Genomic DNA, 19,343 nt, shown 5'->3' with positions numbered 1-19,343 from the left:
TCCCTCCCACCCTGCCTGCATGCAACATGGCCTAACTTGCAAGTGTAAAGTCTTGGTGGGCCTTCAATGTGCCATAAAAATGGCCCTCATTATCAGAAGAGGGTTTTCCTAGGGAAGGCAGGAACAGTGCCTGAAACTGCAAAGAGGTAAAGCTAAAGTGCTTTATGTGTATTCTAAGCTGTTTCCTTCATATCTTGCAATCCTCCATCTCTGCATAAGTTCAGGGAGTGGCTTGCAGGACAACCAACAGCCCAGTCCAAGATCCTTCGTTGCCCGAGGCAAAGAGGCAGATGCCTCTCCAACCCCATGTTAGCGTCAAGGTGCATAGGACCCATGACTGTTCAAGTTATTTTGGTACCTGAGGCAGAAACCCCCCCCCACCAAATTCTCTCTTGCCTCCCTGGTGGGGGGGGGGAATGCAACCATAATAAATTAAATAACAAACCGAATTGCTGCCCTTTTTATGGCACCGGAAACTGGCTGCCTCACTCTGCCTAATGGTAGGGCAAAAATTATAGGCGCTTCTGCAGCTATGTCCCCTCGCATTGAATCTATGTATAGAGGTTGGATTGCACAAAGGAATTCTGCTTTGGTGAATTTTGGCCATGTGATTCCAAGATTTACCCCACCCCATAGCTGTCAACCCAGAAATTTGGCTCCCTCACTGGTAAGCCTTATGGTTTGTTCTACTTATGTTAAGAAGTTTTAGGCTTCCTTTACCTGCAGCTCATTAAAATGCCAATGGCACAAGCAACTGATCTGAACTTGGACCTTTTTATTATGATTATTGAGGAGACTCCAAATACAACGCCGTGTTTAGTCGTGGGTAGCACTTTCTATGATGATTGTGCGTCTGCTTAGATAGGCCACTTGAGAAAACATTGTAAAGATTTTATAATTTCACTGTCATTGATCTTGTTTTGTTGTTGAAGAGCTGCAATAATCTCTTGAGGTTTTTGCAGTACTAAACTCTGGAGATGTAGAGCGACAAGCAGAACAGAGACATTTCTATTGGATAATTTATGTGGGCTTCTGTCTCAAAATAAGCATTCAATGCAATTTCTCTGAAGGAAAATAAAGGATCTTAATATCTACTATTGTTATTATTTTTGCCCCTGCAGTCTTCATAACCCATAGAAAATAAAAATCTATATTTTACAAAATAGGATCTTTTTAATATATATAATATATATATATATTTCTTTTGTAAAATTATATGTAGTTAAATACATCTGAAATGTATGTAAATTAGAAATTCTGTTCTAATCTAATATACCAAGAAAAAAAGGCAACATTTCTTTATTTGAAAGCATTTTTGTGTTTTAGGCTTTACAATGCCCCTCACTGTGTTCTGTGACTGTCTGGGGGCAAATTCGGCTACCTTTAACGTAAACTATCACTTTTACTAACTACTAAAATTTGGAGGGTGGAATCATGAGCATTTCATTATTCTGGATTTGTTTGAATGCAGCCTTTTTATATTACCTAATTGGGAAATATTCACAAACTCAACGGGGGAGGGGGAAAATACTTTTAAAGAGGAACAATGTTCTTAAGTGTTAAATTGTACTCTACTCTGACGGCACAATATAGAAATAGATTCACTTTGGAACAAACTACAAATACATTCACCACAGTTTGTGACAAATTAATTGTCTACCTAGAGAGACATTTCAGAAGGGTCTGGAAGACCACACGATTATAAATCTTGCCCAAGGCGCTCTATTTCCTCAATCAGAAAATCAATGTCTTGGTGAGCTGCTGCTGGGTTGGAGATAACCATACGGAAAAAGTTGACCTTGTCTCCCAGGGGCTGATAGCTGACCATTGTGGTCCCATATTCCATCATTCGGGCTTTAATAACTGGAGCCACCTTCACAGACACAGTATGAAAAATAAAATTAATATTCTACTGCCTCTTTTCTTAGCATATTCTTAGGGACAAGCTAGACATGCAGTCCTCTTCCTATAGCATCCAGTGGAACTCACCTGTATCACAACATTCTGTTGCTCCCCCTTCCCGTACCACATCATTGGTTGACCTGTGTTCTGGTGTCACAGCATTCCGTTGATCTCCCCTCCCGCTCAACATTATTGGCTGACCTGTGTTCTGATATACTGTATGGCTACATTCTATGTCTCTCCCTTCATTGGCTACCACTTCTTGGGTTTACACCAGTGTAGCATTTGTCCTACTTGGCCTCAGCAACCAACCCAAGCTCCCATAAACTGTGCAGCCTTGTACAATAACTGTGTCAGGGACCCTCTTCAGTTGCAAGGGATCTGAGTTAATGCTGCACATCTGGCCTCCAATGCTGTTTAGCGATTGTCCACATTGGAATTTACTGTGTGTTTGCAGCTGTTTACGTTCCCATTTAATTTGTGCAGTCCACGTGATATTACCCCCAAAACAACAGCAATCTTAATGCTTTTTGCCTGTAAACTGAGTTTCCCTGATACAGAGATCCTGAGTCAACAAATCAGAAAGCAGGGGCAAACACAGAAGGGAATGCTGACAGGTATGAATGGGAAAGACCAAAACTGCTGCTCATATGCAAATGCATATATGTGCAGGTGTGGACTAGTCTGGTCTCATTTGAAAAGGGGGAAAGTGCATTCTGTAATAGAAATGGGCACATTGTCTTCTTCTTTTTTTTACCTTTGAAAGACGGTTCATTCTTTCTTCATTATCCTCCATATTTCGTAAACTGGGAGGCACATACCAGAAGCAAACGTTTGTGTGCTGAGGCTAATGGAAAGAAAATAACATCTTAGATTGCATGAGCAGCTCAATTGCCACAAGATCCACGCATTCCCCTTTCCCACACATAGCTCTTCCTATGACACTAGATCAAATGCAAAAATGCAACAACCCCAAGCTTGAGTAGGGTGCTGTTCCTCAACCTTTTTGAACCTCAGCTCCTCCACTGATAAACTTAGGCTGCAGTCTCCAGTATAAATTCCTAGGGAATAACCCCCATTAAACCCAGGGTGCTTCTCAGTAAACATGCACGGGGTTGTGCTGTTTACTTACCTTCTGCACTCAGCAGTAGCAACAGGTTGGATTTAGAATATGCTAGTTAAACTTGTTTCCCATTGAAATGCATGGGTATTCACATAGCCATGACTAACTTTTTAATTTTGAAATGTTCCTGGTTATGAAACTTGTAGATTTCAATGGTACCTAAGTGCAACTCAAGTTATGTTGGATCCAACCTAATGTGTTCCAAGGAATGTGGCAGGAATGATAGATACAGGAGAAGGTGATGAGAGCATATGCTTTGAACACACAATGTATGAGCTTCAGTTCCTGGTGCCTTCACTTAAAAAGATCTGGCAGCAAGGGTAGGAAAGATCTCTGCTTGGAGCCCTGGAGGGCCACTGCCAGTTAGAGGAGACTGAGATATATTAGGGTTTCAAGAGCAGACTTGATTTTTCCTATGGATTCCTTTAATTCACTAGGTGTCCTTAGTTTGACATCAATGCAGGTGGGGAAAAACATTCCAGAAGACCATTTGACTTCTGAAATGTTTAAGATCCAAGCTGCAGCTTCTGATTGGCTGACAGCTAGGTTTTTGCACAGTGGAAGCCACATCAAATGTTCAAGTTCTGAGGAACGTTCGAAAACCAGAATACCTACTTCCGGGTTTTCGGCATCCAGGAACTGAAACATTTGGCAATGGTTTGGTTCAAGTTCTGAGGTTTGACTGTATTACTTGTGGTGCCCATACTCAGTGATTCGAATCTGCGCAACGGGGTGAGCTCCCGTTGCTCTGTCCCAGCTCCTGCCAACCTAGCACTTCAAAAGCACACCAGTGTAAGTAGATAAATAGGTAACACTGTGGCGGGAAGGTAAATGGTGTTTTCGTGTGGTCTGGTTTCTGTCACGGTGTTCCGTTGTGCCAGAAGCGGTTTAGTCATGCTGGCCACATGACCCGGAAATCTGTCTTTGGACAAATGCCAGCTCCCACGGCCTGAAAGCGAGATGAGCGCAGCAACCCCATAGTCACCTTTGACTGGACTTAATCGTCCAGGGGTCCTTTATCTTTTTATGTAATAGGGAATACACATATGTATTCACTGGGTTAGATTTGCAACCTAAGAACATAATACGAAGCAGCTGGATTAGGCCAATGGCACAGTGCCAACCAGATGCCTGTGGGAGGCCTGCACTCTTGTCTTCCTGCTAGGCAGGAAGGCTGATTGACGTTCCGGCCAATTCAGGTGCTCTCTGGGCTCCTTACACTGATCTTGCAACTGATTCATAAATCAGCATGGTAATCATTCTGCTAGTGCTTACGTCGATTCCTTGCAGCACACTGGGTGGGAAGACTACTTGACAAACAGCCCCTTGGTAACAGTCTGATCTCTATGATTAGCAAGTACAGGGCCAACTTTTTAATTAATAAAATCCCCAATCTATAAAACGGTGTAGTAATAGATGTTCTCAAACAGTGCAGCCCCAATGCACTTTTACTTGGAAGTGTGCCTTTCTGTGTTTGGTGATGCTTACTCTTAGATAAGTGTGGAGGGATTTGCTTTTCAAAGCTATGTTAAAATAAACACACACACACCTTTCCCTCAATCACCAGCTCAAAGCCTTCTCTGTTCTTTATTTTGTTGTACAGGTATTCTGCAAGTTCCAAGCATTTGTCAATGTGTGCTTCAAATCCTACAGTGCCCTTTGGAACAAAGGAAGAAAGAGAGAGGAAAGGAGGGTTAGGTTTGTTAAATGCATATATCGCTTGGCTACAAGAACCCCTGAAGCAATTTACAATCAGAAGAGAACAAAATATATATGTCAGGGAACTGCCACCTGGCCCACTGAAGGGAACGGAGGAGGATCTGTTAGCATACAGAGAGCCCTGATTCCAGTGTGAAAAGCAGCCACACCTCCAGTGGGGAGGAAGGGGAAAGGGCCAGCCGGGAGAGGAGAGGGCTTGGGATGCTGCAAAGAACCCCAGCACCTCAGTCACTCGGGAGTGGCAAACCGGGAATCCGGCGGGGAGATGGCTTGGGGATGTTGCAGAGACCCTGCGCTCACCTCGCTCGGCTGGTCAGGAGGGAAGCACGCCACTTCCGGCACCCCAATTGTGCAGAGGGATGAAACACAAGGAGGGTAGGAGGAGATTTGGGGTGCCGAAGCCCTTATGCTGGGGAAGGAGCCGGAAGGGGCCACTCCCGGATTCTGCCAGTGACTAAGACAGACATGCTTTTTGTAGCTCTGCACTGTAAATAGTTTGCACAATAAAACTGCCAAAAGACTGTTTGGGTTCCTGCTCTGTTACTCGTGAAGCGCCATCACAGGAACCTTACAATATATTTTTCTGATTTTGGAGGATGCAGTGGAAAAGAAAAGGAAAAAAAAGCATCACAGCAGGCACTGTTTTAAGAAGAAACTAACACTTGCCTTGTTTGAATCCTTATGCAACAGATCAGCATATGACCTGAAGGGTGCTGCTTCTCTAATATACAGCAATCTATTAGCATGCTGAAGGTCTCTGAATTGTATGGGAATCAGAAATAGGCTACCCAATTGAAGATCACAAATGGGGTATCTGCACCACATCCCACCTTAAAACCCTCTCTGCTCACTCACAGGAGGCCTTGCTCAAGGTCCTCCTTAAAAAGGAGCAAAAGGAGCAGGCTGCATATTGTATTTATTATTGCTCAAGCTCCTGGAAAGTTCTGGGCAAAGTTTTCCTATTGAATCCAGTAGGGCTTCCTTCTGAGTAGGCATAGTTAGAATGCAGCCTTTTGTGTTCTTACTTACGGACGGAGATCACCGGACATGAACTGTTAATTTCACATTTCAAGAAACATATGAATTTAGTCAGTGTGAAACTTGATTTAAATCACCCTCTCCTTTTCCTGAGTGGATAAAATCAGTGAGTTAAATCACCTTGATTTCACTCAGTCTGTTGGGCCTACAAAACTTGTGACCCACCAGCTATGTGTTGTGGTGCTGTTAGGTCCTGGATAATTCCTTTCATTTCCTCTTTTTGCATCGACATACAGAGAAACCAGGAGCTTCGTGGAGCAGCTGTAAGGCCTCTATAACTGGGACATGGTGTACATTTCCTTGTTGGATAAAAAATGATGCACACACACCTAACTTAAAGCAACGGCAACCTGGTTAAGGTTAGCTATAAGATGATGCCAACAATGGGTGGCAAAAACAGCTACAGCTGCATGAAATGTGTATTTTCCTGCAGGCCATTGTAGTAAATGAATTTGTTCATCTTAAAGGAAATCTTGGGGGAGGAATCTGAAACCACTCAGCAGGAAGCATTATATTTGGCAATATTTCCAAACTGCGAAATAAGCTGGTCCTCGGAGAGTCTTTACAAATATGCCCCTAGAAAACAACAGATTTATAATTGGTTTCCCCGCGTCAATATTACGCCCGCTCCTAATTGCTGCATAAAATGGAAGCAGGTGTTCTAGTCACAGTTTTGCCATGTCTAGTTTTAAGAATTCATACAACAAAATCCTCTTGTCGTTCTCGAAAGCTTTTAGCCTGATTACGCTAAAACAGAATTGTTAGGCTGCCAAATTGGCTGGAGTAGGGGTGCAGCAACTGCTCCATGATGCCATAGGATCGAAGCTTGAAAGAGGCACTCAATTCCTCATGGCTGAAAGGTGAATTGGCAATTATTATTCATTTGTTCACTCCCAGGTTTGTGCTTTTTATTTATTTCACGCACAGAAAGCTCGTGTTAGGGAGGGCAGTGGCTTTCCCAGAGACAGCTCTTGTATGAACGCTCAGCCGCAGTTGCCTAGCAACCAACATTTACTTATTTTAGCAAAATTCTTAATTGCTTTGCATTCAAAAGAATCACAAAGCGGTGTACAAAACAGAACTCAAACGCAATACAATGTATTTATAATGAAATAAATTTTTAAAAACCCCTATTAAGATAACATGGTGTTATTCAACCAATAATGCTCACAATTACACACCCATCCATATATACCGCAGTACAAAATCCCAACCAGTCACTTTATATGACAAAGGCCCCATTCATACCATGCATTTAAAGTGCACCGGGCCACTTTAAACAGTCACGGCTTCCCCCAAAGAATCCTGGGAATTGTAGTTTGCGAAGCATGCTGAGAGTTGTTAGGAGGCCCCTATTACCCTTACAGAGCTACAATTACTATAATGGTTTAGCAATAGACTGTGACTCACTTAGAGAGACAGAAAAGAAGCCAATAAGTTTAATAATAATACTACTACTAATAATAATAATAATAAATGATGATGATGATGATGATAGTATTATGATGATGAGTCACTTTTTCCAGGGAAGTCTGGGAATTGTACCTCCCTGAGGGAAATAAGACACCTACCGGTACTTTCCCCTCTCTTTTTCTGACTCCCTCGCTCCCTCTTCCATTCTAAATACTCACCTTTGCCCTCCACATCAGCCATAGCTTGAAGACATCAACATGGCGCCCGCATTGCAAGGCTTTGTCCCCAGTGTCATATGACAGGTCGTAGTGCTTATCTTGTTGAAAGAGGTAGGAAGCGTGCATTTGGTTACAGCTTTGCATCAGGCCCTTTAAAGAAGCAGACACACTCTGAAGGGCAAGTGGAATAACATGGAAGCTTTACTGATTCAAGAAAGCGCTTGCAAACAATTCCCCATCCCTGGCTGTGCTGCGAGGAACAGCTGATGTGTGTTTGTGAAGGCCTCGTGACTTTGACAGGTTTCCTAAGGAAAGGATACAGGCTCCAGTGCTGGCAGAAGTGGGCATCAGTTGTATCTTTAATAATAATAATAATAATAATAATAATAATAATAATAATAATAATAAATTTTTATTTATACCCCGCCCTTCCCAGCCAAAAACCGGGCTCAGGGCGGCTAACACCAATTAAAATTCACAGCAAAAACATAAACACAATCAATTTAAAATAACAGATTAAAATACAAATTTAAAAATTCAATATTAAAACTGCAGTCTCATTTTCAAATAACCCACCAATAAAAGAATGAAGCATAAATATCAAACAGCAACCAACCCAAAGGCCAGTTGGAACAGCTCCGTCTTGCGGGCCCTGCGGAAAGATGCCAAATCCCGCAGGGCCCTGGTCTCTTGTGATAGACTGTTCCACCAAGTCGGGGCCAATACTGAGAAGGCCCTGGCCCTAGTTGAGGCCAACCTAGCATCTTTGTTGCTCGGGACCTACAAAAGATTATTATTTGAGGACCTTAAGGTCCTACACGGGACATACCAGGAGAGGCGGTCCCTTAGGTACAAGGACTATATTATGAAGTCAAGAGCATTATTTTCGTCCATGCTTGTGGGACACCTTTCGGAGAAAAAAAAGGCTAAGGAGCGAACCCTACACAAATCTGGAGTGGAGTCCCTAAGAGGTTTGGATGACGTCTCGTACACCTCCTTCTGGAAATTCCTGCAGCTGAGATGGTGCCAAATGCAATGGTCTGCTTTCCTTTTGACCACATCAGCAAGGCCGAGAGGGCAGCCCAGGCTCCATACACTCTGCGCAGACTCGCTTGCAACATCATCACATAAATATATTCTTGCCACTGTAGCTATTACCCTCGTCCCCAGCTCTATAAACAATTCAGCTGAATATGTGCTATTTTCTGCTTCACCTCCTACCATGCAGCCCCCAGGCCGGAGGTAGCCAATGGGGCACCCTCCAGAAACTGTTGTGTTCCAGCTCCTATCATCCCATGCCAGCACAGCCAGCGGTCAGGCATAATGGGAACTGTAGTCCACAACATCTGGAGGACACAATGTTGGCTATTCCTGCCCTGGCTGCTGTGAAGATGGGAGCGCCTAGTAACCAACCATGCGTTGCTGAGCTCTTAAATCCATAGTAAGGGAAGCTAGGAACCTTTTGGAAACCCCATTTGCTTCTCATATTCACTCGTCTGCTAAAGTAGCATAGTGCCCCCATCACGGAATCCCCCATGATATTCCATACAAGTTGGGAAAAGAAAGACAGGGTGAAGGAGTCTTAGGCTGCTGGGGAAGGAACTGGAGAAGGAGCCTTGGAGAGCAGGAGAAGGTGGAGACCATCAGTCCTCACAACTGTCTCATTGGGTCAAAAACTATTGAGAAGGGTTGCTGTGACTGAGCTGTTTTGTTTCTCTGAATAAAGAGTTAACTTCACTGCCATTGGGTGCTTTTTTGTTTTATTGCTGACCTATGCCTGACTCCACCTCCTGATATCCCCATTTCTATCCAACAACCACTGCATCCATTTTTTTTTTGGTGATTTCAGGCTGACTACAGATTTATTATTAATCTTTTTCAGGTGAAAGATGTCAATATGGATGCAAACATACCTCTTCTCGAACGAGCAGAGCAGAGCACTGCAGCGGGACCCCCATCATTTTGTGTGGATTCCATGTCACAGAATTGGCCCTAGAACAGCAACCAAACTTTAACATGAGGTGCGGTAACAGTGGATTGCAGTCACAGAGGCATAAAATGCAAACAGCAAAACCAAAACAAAAAGGCGGCTCTTGTATGGCCAGAACAGTAAGGCTGAAAATTAGCCAAGCAGCTAAAAAAGAAAGCAACGTGGAGTTATTATTTCATGCCATAATCAGGCTTTTTACGAACACCCAAGAACAGTTCATTTAAATGTATTGGCACAGATAATGTTCTTTAGAAATGACAGAGGTTTTTCAGCTTGGAGCTTTCCCAGTGGATGTCTTTCTACAGGTCCATAGTTGTTTAAGCTATGGTTAATGAGAGAGTGGTACCTTGAATAGGTATCCTGGCTTAGAATCATAGAATCATAGAGTTGGAAGAGACCACAAGGGCCATCCAGTCCAACCCCCTGCCAAGCAGGAAACACCATCAAAGCATTCCTGACAGATGGCTCTCAAGCCTGCGCTTAAAGACCTCCAAAGAAAGAGAATCCACCACACTCCTTGGCAGCAAATTCCACTGTCGAACAGCTCTTACTGTCAGGAAGTTCTTCCTAATGTTTAGGTGGAATCTTCTTGTAGTTTGAATTCATTGCCCCATGTCTGCTTCTCTGGAGCAGCAAAAAAAAACATTTTTTCCTCCTCTATAAGACATCCTTTTATATATTTGAACATGGCTATCATATCACCCCTTAACCTTCTCTTCTCCAGGCTAAACATACCCAGCTCCCTAAGCTGTTCCTCATAAGGCAACGTTTCCAGGCCTTTGACCATTTTGGTTGCCCTCCTCTGGACACGTTCCAGCTTGTCAGTATCCTTCTTGAACTGTGGTGCCCAGAACTGGACACAGTATTCCAGGTGAGGTCTGACCAGAGCGGAATACAGTGGTACTATTACTTCACTAACCTTGTTTTCACTAACCAAACAAACCACAGTTCCCTGTGTCTGGATGTCATGGGGAGTTGACTGGTGGCCCAGCTGCACCCTTGTCTGGGCAGGAATAGCTTAACTTCTGTCGTCTATGCTCTGGTAACCTTTAGGTTAAATTACTGCAACACATTATACGTAGGGCTGCCTCTGAAGACGGTTGGGAAACATCAGCAGAATTCAGCGGCCAGGTTGCTCACCGGGGCGACACAGTTTGAGCATATTACACCAATCTTGGCCCAAGTCCACTAGCTGCCAATTAGTTTCCAGGCCCAATTTAAAGTGCTGGTTTTGACCTATAAAGCCTTAAATGGCTCAGGACCACAATACCTTAAGGATCGCCTCTCCCCATATGGACAGACCTAGATCCTGCAATCATCATCTGAGGCCCTTCTTTGTGAGCCTCCTCCTCAAAAGGTCTGGAGGGTGGCAACATGAGAATGGGCATTTTCTGTTGTGGCTCCCCATTTGTGAAATGTTCTCCTCAGGGATGCTCGCCTGGTGCCTTCATTACATATCTTTAGGCACAAGGTGAAAACGTTTCTTTTTAACTACCGGTAGGCCTTTGGCTAAATATTTTAAATGTGTTTGTGGGAGGGGGGTTATTGATTTGTTATTTTGTATTTATTATGTATTTGTATTCTCATTTTGTATTTTTTATGTGATCTCTGGATGAAGGGCGGTATACAAATTTAATAAACAACAACAACAATAACAGCAGCAGCAGCAACGTAAAAGGAACAGCAGCAGGTTCTTATGCTTTGCAAAGATTTGGTCAAATATTTCAATAATGATTTGAACTTGAAAAATAGTTTCTGCTGCTACATTTGACAAGAGGATATTGACTGGTTTTAAATTTGCAGGAATTTAAGACAGCATATGAGCAGTGTCTAATAATATTTCCATCAGTCACTGCAGCACATAAGTGATATTTAATGACATGTCCATAATCCCTACCTTTCAACACCATTTAATTTCCATTTATGTTTCCTTGACATCAGCAGCCCACCACCCCACGCTCCCTGGAAAAGAAAAGAAAGAGCATTAATTGTATTCAGTAGTATGGATTTCAAGGCTCTAATATCTAAACCCGCAAGTCACTTCTGAATGTTCTCCTTGTGTGATCAGGGAAGCAGCCAAATATATATATATTGTTGAGGAAATTTCAAAACAGGGAAAGTGTATGAAACGTGTTCCCTAAGTGCACATTTGAAATTTACAACCACATGATGCAATGCTGGCCTTGGTTTAAGTGGCTGTAGAAAAGAAATACCTTAAGCCCTTCAATTCAAGTGACTGTCCCCTTGCATTTTGTCAATTCCATGCAGACAAACGTCGTGCTGTAACAGGAGAGGGGAATCTGTGGCCCTCCAGATGCTGCTAGACTTTGCCAGCTCTAGTCAACAGGACCAACGGTCAGGGAGGAGCATGGGTGTTTGTGCAGTGGGGGGGGGGGGAAGAGGAGGAGGTACCGATAAATCATAAGCTGTTTTCCCAGTTTTATAAAAAAAATTAAAAAAGCAAAGGAGCAATCCAAAACTCTAGATCTTCTGGGATGAGTGAGTGGAGTTTGAAATAGTCGAATCTCTGTCTGAGTCTGGGGTTAGCTGGGGCTAACCCAGTTCAAGTCCCTCATTCCAACTCAGTCAGAGGTACAGCAGTGTAAGTCCTTCAGCCGAGCTCTGCTGTAGCTGGCTTAGCTGAGGCCAGGATCAGCGACGGAGCATGTTTTCACTGTGTCCGGGGCATGCATGCCTGTTGCATCCTCTTCACACTGCCCTGCCAGTGCCCCCCCCCCAAAAATGGAACCCCCCCATTTTATACCCCTGGCCAAGACAAGTCCCCCAACAAGGGAGTGATGGGGGCACAATGGGGCAGGGGTGCACTCACACCTGTTTCCAAACCCTTTCTAATTTGGTCACATGACCTAGCAACCTAGCAGAAGTTACACAGCCGCCTAGAATGAACCAGCTCTAACTGTTGAAGGCAGTACTGTATGCTTCAAATACCAGTTTTTGGGTAGGGAGAGTGTTGTTGTACACAAATTTGGCTTGCGGGTTTGGCCACCATGACAGCAGGATGCTGGCCTAGATGGGCCTTTGGCCAGATCTAGTAGCCTTTTCTAATGTTCTTAAATAAATAAATAGCCTTTTCTAATGTTCTTAAATAAATAAATACGTAGTCACATTCCTATAGGATGGGGCTACTACTTGCTACTAACCAAAAGAGCTCGAGGTGATACAGCTTTGAATATCAAAAACTAGGGGAAAATAAAATGAGATGGCCCACACCTTCCTGCTCTCCTTGTCAGCTTCCAGAATCTGGGGTTCTCAACATCCTTCAGAGACTCTGCTAGAAAATGCATTTCCACTTTAAACAGCATGGTTTTGGCTCTGCCAGCTTACTGTTTTGTAGCTCAGTCCTTTTAGACTGCAATTCTGTACTCACATCAACATGCATCCAGATCTTGTACTTTTTACAGATATCTGCAATAGCTATAAGTGGATCAAATGCCCCATAGACTGTAGTTCCTGCTGTGGCGCTCACTAGGAAAGGAACAAATCCCTGCAGGAAGAAAACAACAACAAAAACAACAACAGGAAAATGTTCCAGTGGATAAAATTTCCTTTAGACATAGAGACTATTTTCTGAAACTGAGCATCTTTCAGTCACAACAGCCCTGTTGGGAAGAGGCTTAATACTGTTGTAAGTTATGGGGGAGGCAAGGATCCCCGAAACTCCTGGGTGCCAGATCCTCCTGCTGGATGCATTTCTTGCTAACAGGCCAAGCATGGCTGAGAGTGTGGGTCAGTGGAGGAACAAAGCTGATAATGGCCGAGTCATTAACTCACCAGGAAAGCCTTTAAGGGGGTGAAGACTATGCCAGACCAGATGGGGGGTAGGGCCTCTCCTCTAGTGTGTGTTAGTGGGCAGAGACCAAAGGCTTTAAAGGGTGTAGGATTTTGGTTTGGAGGAGATAATCCAGGGAAATTGTTTGAGTCTGTTAGCTGTGAGAAGGAAAAAGAAAGGGGGGGCAGGAACATCATATGGGCTGGCTGTGATAGGCTGTAACAAAGAGACAGAGAGCATGACTGATTTTCTGTCTTTGAGACCCAAGACTGCTGCACCTATGGGAGAAGCAAGAGACCCTCTTGGGGCATAATGCTATCCACACCTCCATCATAGGCTCAGGTGGTATATATGTGTGTAAATAAACCATATATCCTAAAGACACCACAGTCTCCGCTGTGCCTAATTCCCAAAAGGAAACACAAACCCTAGCTAAGCACCCGAGATCCCTGGAATCACATGCACCACTAAGCAGAGATTGGGGCGACGTGAAACAATATCATTAGGGCGCGGCATACCAGTAATCACAGACTCAACATCTAAGAAACATGCCTGATTTATGCTGTCAAGCAAAGCTTAGATGTTATAAGAGACTGCCACTTGCACATCTTGGCTTCGTCTTTCTACATGGACTGGCAATAGCTCTCTAGAGTTTCAGGCAGGACTATTTCCCCAGTCCTATCTAGAGATGTTGGGAGGGACTGAAACGGACACCTTTTATTTATTTTATTTTATTTGCACACTGCCCTATAATACCCTTAGCAAATGGGCTTATCCACACTGACCTTTCCTCCGCTCTTTCAAGGAACGGTCCGTGCTTTAAAGCTATGTGTCTGAGTGCACATTCTTCTTCTTCTTCTTCTTTTGCTCCAGAGCATTCCCTGTGAAAACTTGCTCTTTAAATCTCAATCAGTGCAAAGGGCAACCTGCTTAAAACCCAACTGAGCACTAAAGAGTGGGTTTTTGTAGGGAAAACTCTGGGACAAAAAGCTCTACCAAACCCCCACCCCCCAAAACGCTCAGACATGCAGCTTTTAAGCCCAGATCTATGCCTGGAGAGAGTGGAGCAAAAGCTAAGTGCGGATAAGCCCAATGTTGCGACCCATCGACATTCTCTCTTCATCCTTTTAATTTGCTCATGTCATTGATGCTTCTGCCCGCAGGTGGCAGCAAACTGCTAAGGCGACAAAATGTGTCCAGCTGTTTGGCTTTTGCACAAGGCTTTTCCTAGCAGGGAGTAAAAATGAGCATCTGGAAAGGCTAGGTTTACTTTGCAATTTTGAACTCTGTTGAATGAGTAACTTACACTCTTCTGGCCTCAGCTGGGCAGTGTAAGAAACAGTTTGTTGAAAACCAGACAGTTCCAATTTTTAAAAATTGTTGAGAACGAATGTGGGACTTTCTACATGCAAAAATGCATGCTCTCCGCCAATGGGCCTGCGCCTCCTACAATCACAGAGTCTAGAGCATGGAGAGAGGTCAAAAGAGTTGGGGTGACCCAACATTCTTGCACATGCACACTCAGTGAATCACTTTGTGATGCCTAAGTTATTTCGGAATAGTCTATTTTTTGGACAGGTTTCTTTCAGTGCATTGGTCCAACTCCTCATTAACTCTCATTTCAAGGGGGGGGGAATATTTGTGTGTGGATTTATAAGGCAACTCAAATTTTAAAACAATGATTGAAATTGCATAGGCCTTGCCTCACTTCCCAAAACGGTATGTTTTCCTATACAAATTACTGACTGTAGGTGGAAATCTACTTGCCTTTTGCTTTGCCTCAACAATTCTCCTTTCAAGATCAGATGGGATCATTTTGCCTCTGCAATAGAAAAAGGGGGGGGGGGAATCAAAATACCATGGCTTTGCTATTAGCTCTTTCCATCCACTACTCAGGTTAGTTAACTTAGATAAGATAGTGATTTATGAAAAGTTCTACCCACCATTTATAAACCTAACTAGCCACTTGGAAAGTGATTCATTCCACCCTCCATCATCTGCCACCTTAACTGAATTTGAGTCAGTTGAAGAGGTTTGCAAACAGGTCCTGTATCTTAGTAAAGGTAAAGGTAAAAGGACCTCTGACCGTTAGGTCTAGTCGTGGATGACTCTGGGGTTGGGGCGCTCATCTTGCATTACTGGCTCAGGGAGCCGGCTTACAGCTTCCGGGTCATGTGGCCAGCATGACTAAGCCGCTTCTGGTGAACCAGAGCAGCACACGGAAACGCCGTTTACCTTCCGGCTGGAGCGGTACCTATTTATCTACTTGCAATTTGACGTGCTTTCGAACTGCTAGGTTGGCAGTATCTTAGTACAGTACTATTAATAATAATGTATACTTTACATTATTATTATTATTATTATTATTATTATTATTATTATTATTATTATTATTATTATTATTATTTTCTTGCAAATCTGAGTGTTTATGTGAATCTCAACTTATCCATAGTGAAGTGGGTGGACTATGTCAAATGACTGAATACAGAGTTATGGTTTTTTAGTACATTTGATGTACTCAAGGGCCCTTGCTCCTGAACTCACAGTTCACTAACTAATGTCCACATGGTGCTTGACAGATCTTTTGCAACCCAAAAAGGTATTGTGCAGGTCAATAAATATATAACTCTGCTGGTACAGCCCTGGGGCCACGAGTTTGGCTCAACAAACTTGCTATAAACCACTTTTTGAACTCTCTGAAAAATGCCCAGCATCTATGTGGCAGAGCTTCCTTAGCCCAACATGACGCAAGGCTATATTATATGAACAGGCCATATTATTATTATTATTTTAAAAATTGTTCTTTCTGCTGCATTCAAAGAATGGCTATTCCTGCGGTCATTCATACGGCCGTGCTTACCTTTCATCACACCTGATCAAAACCACACTGTCAGTACCAATTCCTAAGGCTGCTGCTCCTTTCTTCACAGAAAAATGACTCTGAAAAAGCACATGGGTTATTTTTGCAATGTTTACAGCAGCCTCGCTTCTTCAGCTGTAAAAAGAATCACGAAGCAGCACTTATGGGAACAATCCAGCAAGCCCTTATTCCTGCGCAAATGAGACTCTGTTTGCAAGCCCTGGTGAAATGAATGGGAAGTTCTGTGTGGAGACCTTAAACATCTATAGCATGACTGTTCGGTGATTAGGTGTTTAGTCAACCACCGAATGCAATTTAATAAGGGCTGACAGAACGTATGTGGAAGAGCTTTGAACTCTGAAGTGCTGATGTTGCTAAATGCTCCCAGGTGGCTGTCTTTTTCTTGGACACCACAGGAGTTACATTAGATTAGTCTTCCCCAGCTTGGTGTCTTTCAGATGTTTTGGACTACAGCAACTGTCCCAGCCAGTGTGGTCAGCATGGAGAGCGCCATGTTGGGGAAGGCTGCATGAGATGGACATAAATGGAACCTACGAAAGGTCACCCCGAGATCCAACAGCTTCATATAAACACACTTTCCCAACATAACCGACACAGCACATTTCAGAAGGAGGGGAGTCATAGCTCATAACTCATTTGTACACAAAAAATAAACAAAGGACTCTCATGTTACAGTAGGAAAACGATTATGTCTTTCCCCAAAGGGCGTTTGAAGGAGCCTGGTTTAATCAGCAAAGAAGTGAGGCTAGCAAAAGAGAAAACACCTACATGCTCCGATGTGAAGGCAACCAGTCTTGGAATAGCTGCCATTCCTTTCTCTTTAACTTCCGGGAACATCTTGAAACGTGCAATCAACATAGCATACATGTTAGATATGGCACCACCTGGAGTCCACAGTAATACATCGTTACTTCCTCTATTCATAACGGCACAAAAGATTTAAGCACAAACTACCAGTATACTGGTCATGCAACATTTTCAAGACAAGATACATTTCTCATTTAGAGGGCCTGGCTTGATCTTAGGTAAGGGAACCCGTTGCTCCGTTTCCCACCCGCCATGGAGAAAACCCACAGAGCATGTCCTTGAGTCCACCTACAGTAGATTGGACCTTGGGCTGCACTCTAGAACTGGACTGGGGAACCTCAGGCCCAGGAGTGAAAAGTAGCCCTCCAGACCACTCTGCCTGGCCCGTGAGATTCTCCATAGGCCATGTGTTCCTGAACTGAGATTATAGGTAAAAAGGTAAAGGTAAACGACCCCTGGATGGTTAAGTCCAGTCAAAGGCGACTATGGGGTTGCAGCGCTCATCTCACTTTCTGGCCGATGGAGCCAGCGTTTTGTCCACAGGCAGCTTTCCAGGTCATGTGGCCAGCATGACTAAACCGCATCTGGTGCAACGGAACACTGTGATGGAAACCAGAGCGCATGGAAACGCCGTTTACCTTCCAGCTGCAACGGTATCTATTTATCTACCTGCACTGGCGTGCTTTTGAACTGCTAGGTTGGCAGGAGCTGGGACAGAGCAATGGGAGCTCACCCTGTTGCGGGGATTTTAACCGCCAACCTTCTGATTGGCAAGCCCAAGAGGCTCAGTGGTTTAGACCACAGCACCACCCGTGTTTATTATGCCTATTGCTTCCTTAGACAGAGAATGGAGAGATGCGGTGTGTGCATGGAAATCTTTCATTATGGCATGGCTGGAATGTAACCTACCATACTAAGGTAAGAGTTGCATCTGTGGCTTCTCTTCCTTGCCTACCACTGCCATGCAACCTGTCAGGGAGGTTCCCCCCCCCGGAACGACAGGAAAGCTTTGGGAAATATAGAGAAGTGGCTCCTCTTCTCAGCAGCAGTGATACTGGCTCGGATTCCCCGAATTCCAGCGAGGGGGACGAAAAAGGGGGGGAAGCTGAGAGCACAGTTTCACAGCGGCAGCTTAGAGCTGAGAACTGGGACAGAGGTCAAAATCTTTCGTTAGCTGACAAGAGAAGGGGAGGGGGAAGAAGGGGCTGGAAATTTCCCAGGATGCTTTGCTGGAAGGGGAATAGGAGGAGCCCAGTGCGGGCATCTGATTTGAAATGAACAGACGTGTTTTAGCTTCGCTCTTGTAAATAGCCTGCTCAATAAATTAGCTTAGTTCTTTTGAAGCTGCCTGCCTCCGGAGCGTTCTTTCTCATGAGCATCAATCAAGCGTATCCTGACAGCATGCCCGCACTCATTGCCTGTTGCTCGTGAGAGTTATCTTTTGGATCGGCTGTGAAGAGGCAAAATGAGCTCGGAGGAGGCGAGATTGCTTGCTGCTGGGGAGCAGCTGAACGCTCTTCAGAGACGTGTGGAGGCTTTGGAGACATTAATTGGGCAAAGAGACGAGGAGCTGAAAGGAACCCGGCAGCAATTGGCAGCGGTCCAGGCACGGAACGGTGAGCTGGAGGGCCATGTGAAACTGCTCAATGCCCGGTTGGAGGAGCGACGGCAATTGGAGCAGCATGGGCAGCCAGGGGCCGTGGGAAGGAAGCTGAGTGGATTGGTGAGCAGATTTGGGGGCAACCCCAGTGATTATTTGGATTTTAAGACTGAGATGCAGTATGCCTTGAAACTGCAGGAGGGGGATTTCACCCACGACAGGGAGAGGATTGCGTACGTAATTACTCATCTGGAGGCGGGGGCCAAGGCGTGGGTTCGGCCTTTAATAGCCTCGAAGAATAAATGTCTGGAAAGTGTCACGCAATTTTTTCAAGCTATGGATGCGATGTATGTGTCTTCGGTTCAGAAGGACGTGGCTCAGCAGGAGCTGCTGACGCTTAAGCAGGGAGCCATGACGGTGCGCGATTATTGGGCCCGATTCTCGATGCTGATCCATAGCGTGGGATGGGACTTGATGGGAGAACAGACTCAAGCTATGTTCATGGGGGGCCTCAATGAAGAGGTGAAGGATGAGCTGGCCCGTTGCCCGCGCCCTCAGGACATGAATGAACTGGCGCGGGTCTGCCTCTCCATTGGGGTCAGGTTGGAGGAGCGCGCTCGGCTGAAGGGGGCGCAGAGGGCGGAGCGTTACTTCAGCAACCGCGTTCCAGGCGGTGGTGGGAATGTACAAAGGATACAGTCTCAGCCAGAGCCCATGGAGATTGGAGGAGCACCGGCCAAGCTGCTGCAGGCGCCAGGGAGCGGGCGAAAGGGGGAAAGCAAGGCTCCTAAGACGGGACTCAGGTGCTATGTGTGTTCCCAGACAGGACATTTTGCTCGGGCGTGTCCCCAGAGGAGGGGAT

General features: G+C 44.6%; 1 protein-coding gene across 2 annotated transcripts in view; it reads right to left on the bottom strand.

Moving 5' to 3' along the window:
* Window positions 1-783: 783 nt before the first annotated feature.
* GAD2 (glutamate decarboxylase 2) overlaps window positions 784-19,343 on the bottom strand; it is a 43,683-nt gene continuing 25,123 nt past the window's right edge. For both annotated transcript variants that reach the window (XM_033165363.1, XM_033165362.1), the window contains 10 exons: window positions 16,843-16,958; window positions 16,054-16,133; window positions 14,961-15,015; window positions 12,792-12,908; window positions 11,301-11,365; window positions 9,327-9,405; window positions 7,414-7,563; window positions 4,575-4,682; window positions 2,660-2,749; window positions 784-1,873 (listed from right to left, as the gene is read on the bottom strand). In XM_033165363.1, coding sequence (XP_033021254.1) covers window positions 1,700-1,873; window positions 2,660-2,749; window positions 4,575-4,682; window positions 7,414-7,563; window positions 9,327-9,405; window positions 11,301-11,365; window positions 12,792-12,908; window positions 14,961-15,015; window positions 16,054-16,133; window positions 16,843-16,958 — 1,034 coding nt within the window. In that variant the 3' untranslated portion in view covers window positions 784-1,699. The remainder of the gene's footprint in view (window positions 1,874-2,659; window positions 2,750-4,574; window positions 4,683-7,413; window positions 7,564-9,326; window positions 9,406-11,300; window positions 11,366-12,791; window positions 12,909-14,960; window positions 15,016-16,053; window positions 16,134-16,842; window positions 16,959-19,343) is intronic.

The sequence above is a fragment of the Lacerta agilis genome, chromosome 12 (genome assembly GCF_009819535.1).
Source record: "Lacerta agilis isolate rLacAgi1 chromosome 12, rLacAgi1.pri, whole genome shotgun sequence".
In the NCBI taxonomy this organism is placed as follows: Eukaryota; Metazoa; Chordata; class Lepidosauria; order Squamata; family Lacertidae; genus Lacerta; species Lacerta agilis.
Note: the sequence above shows the minus strand (reverse complement) of the source record. Positions and strands in the feature narration are given on the sequence as shown.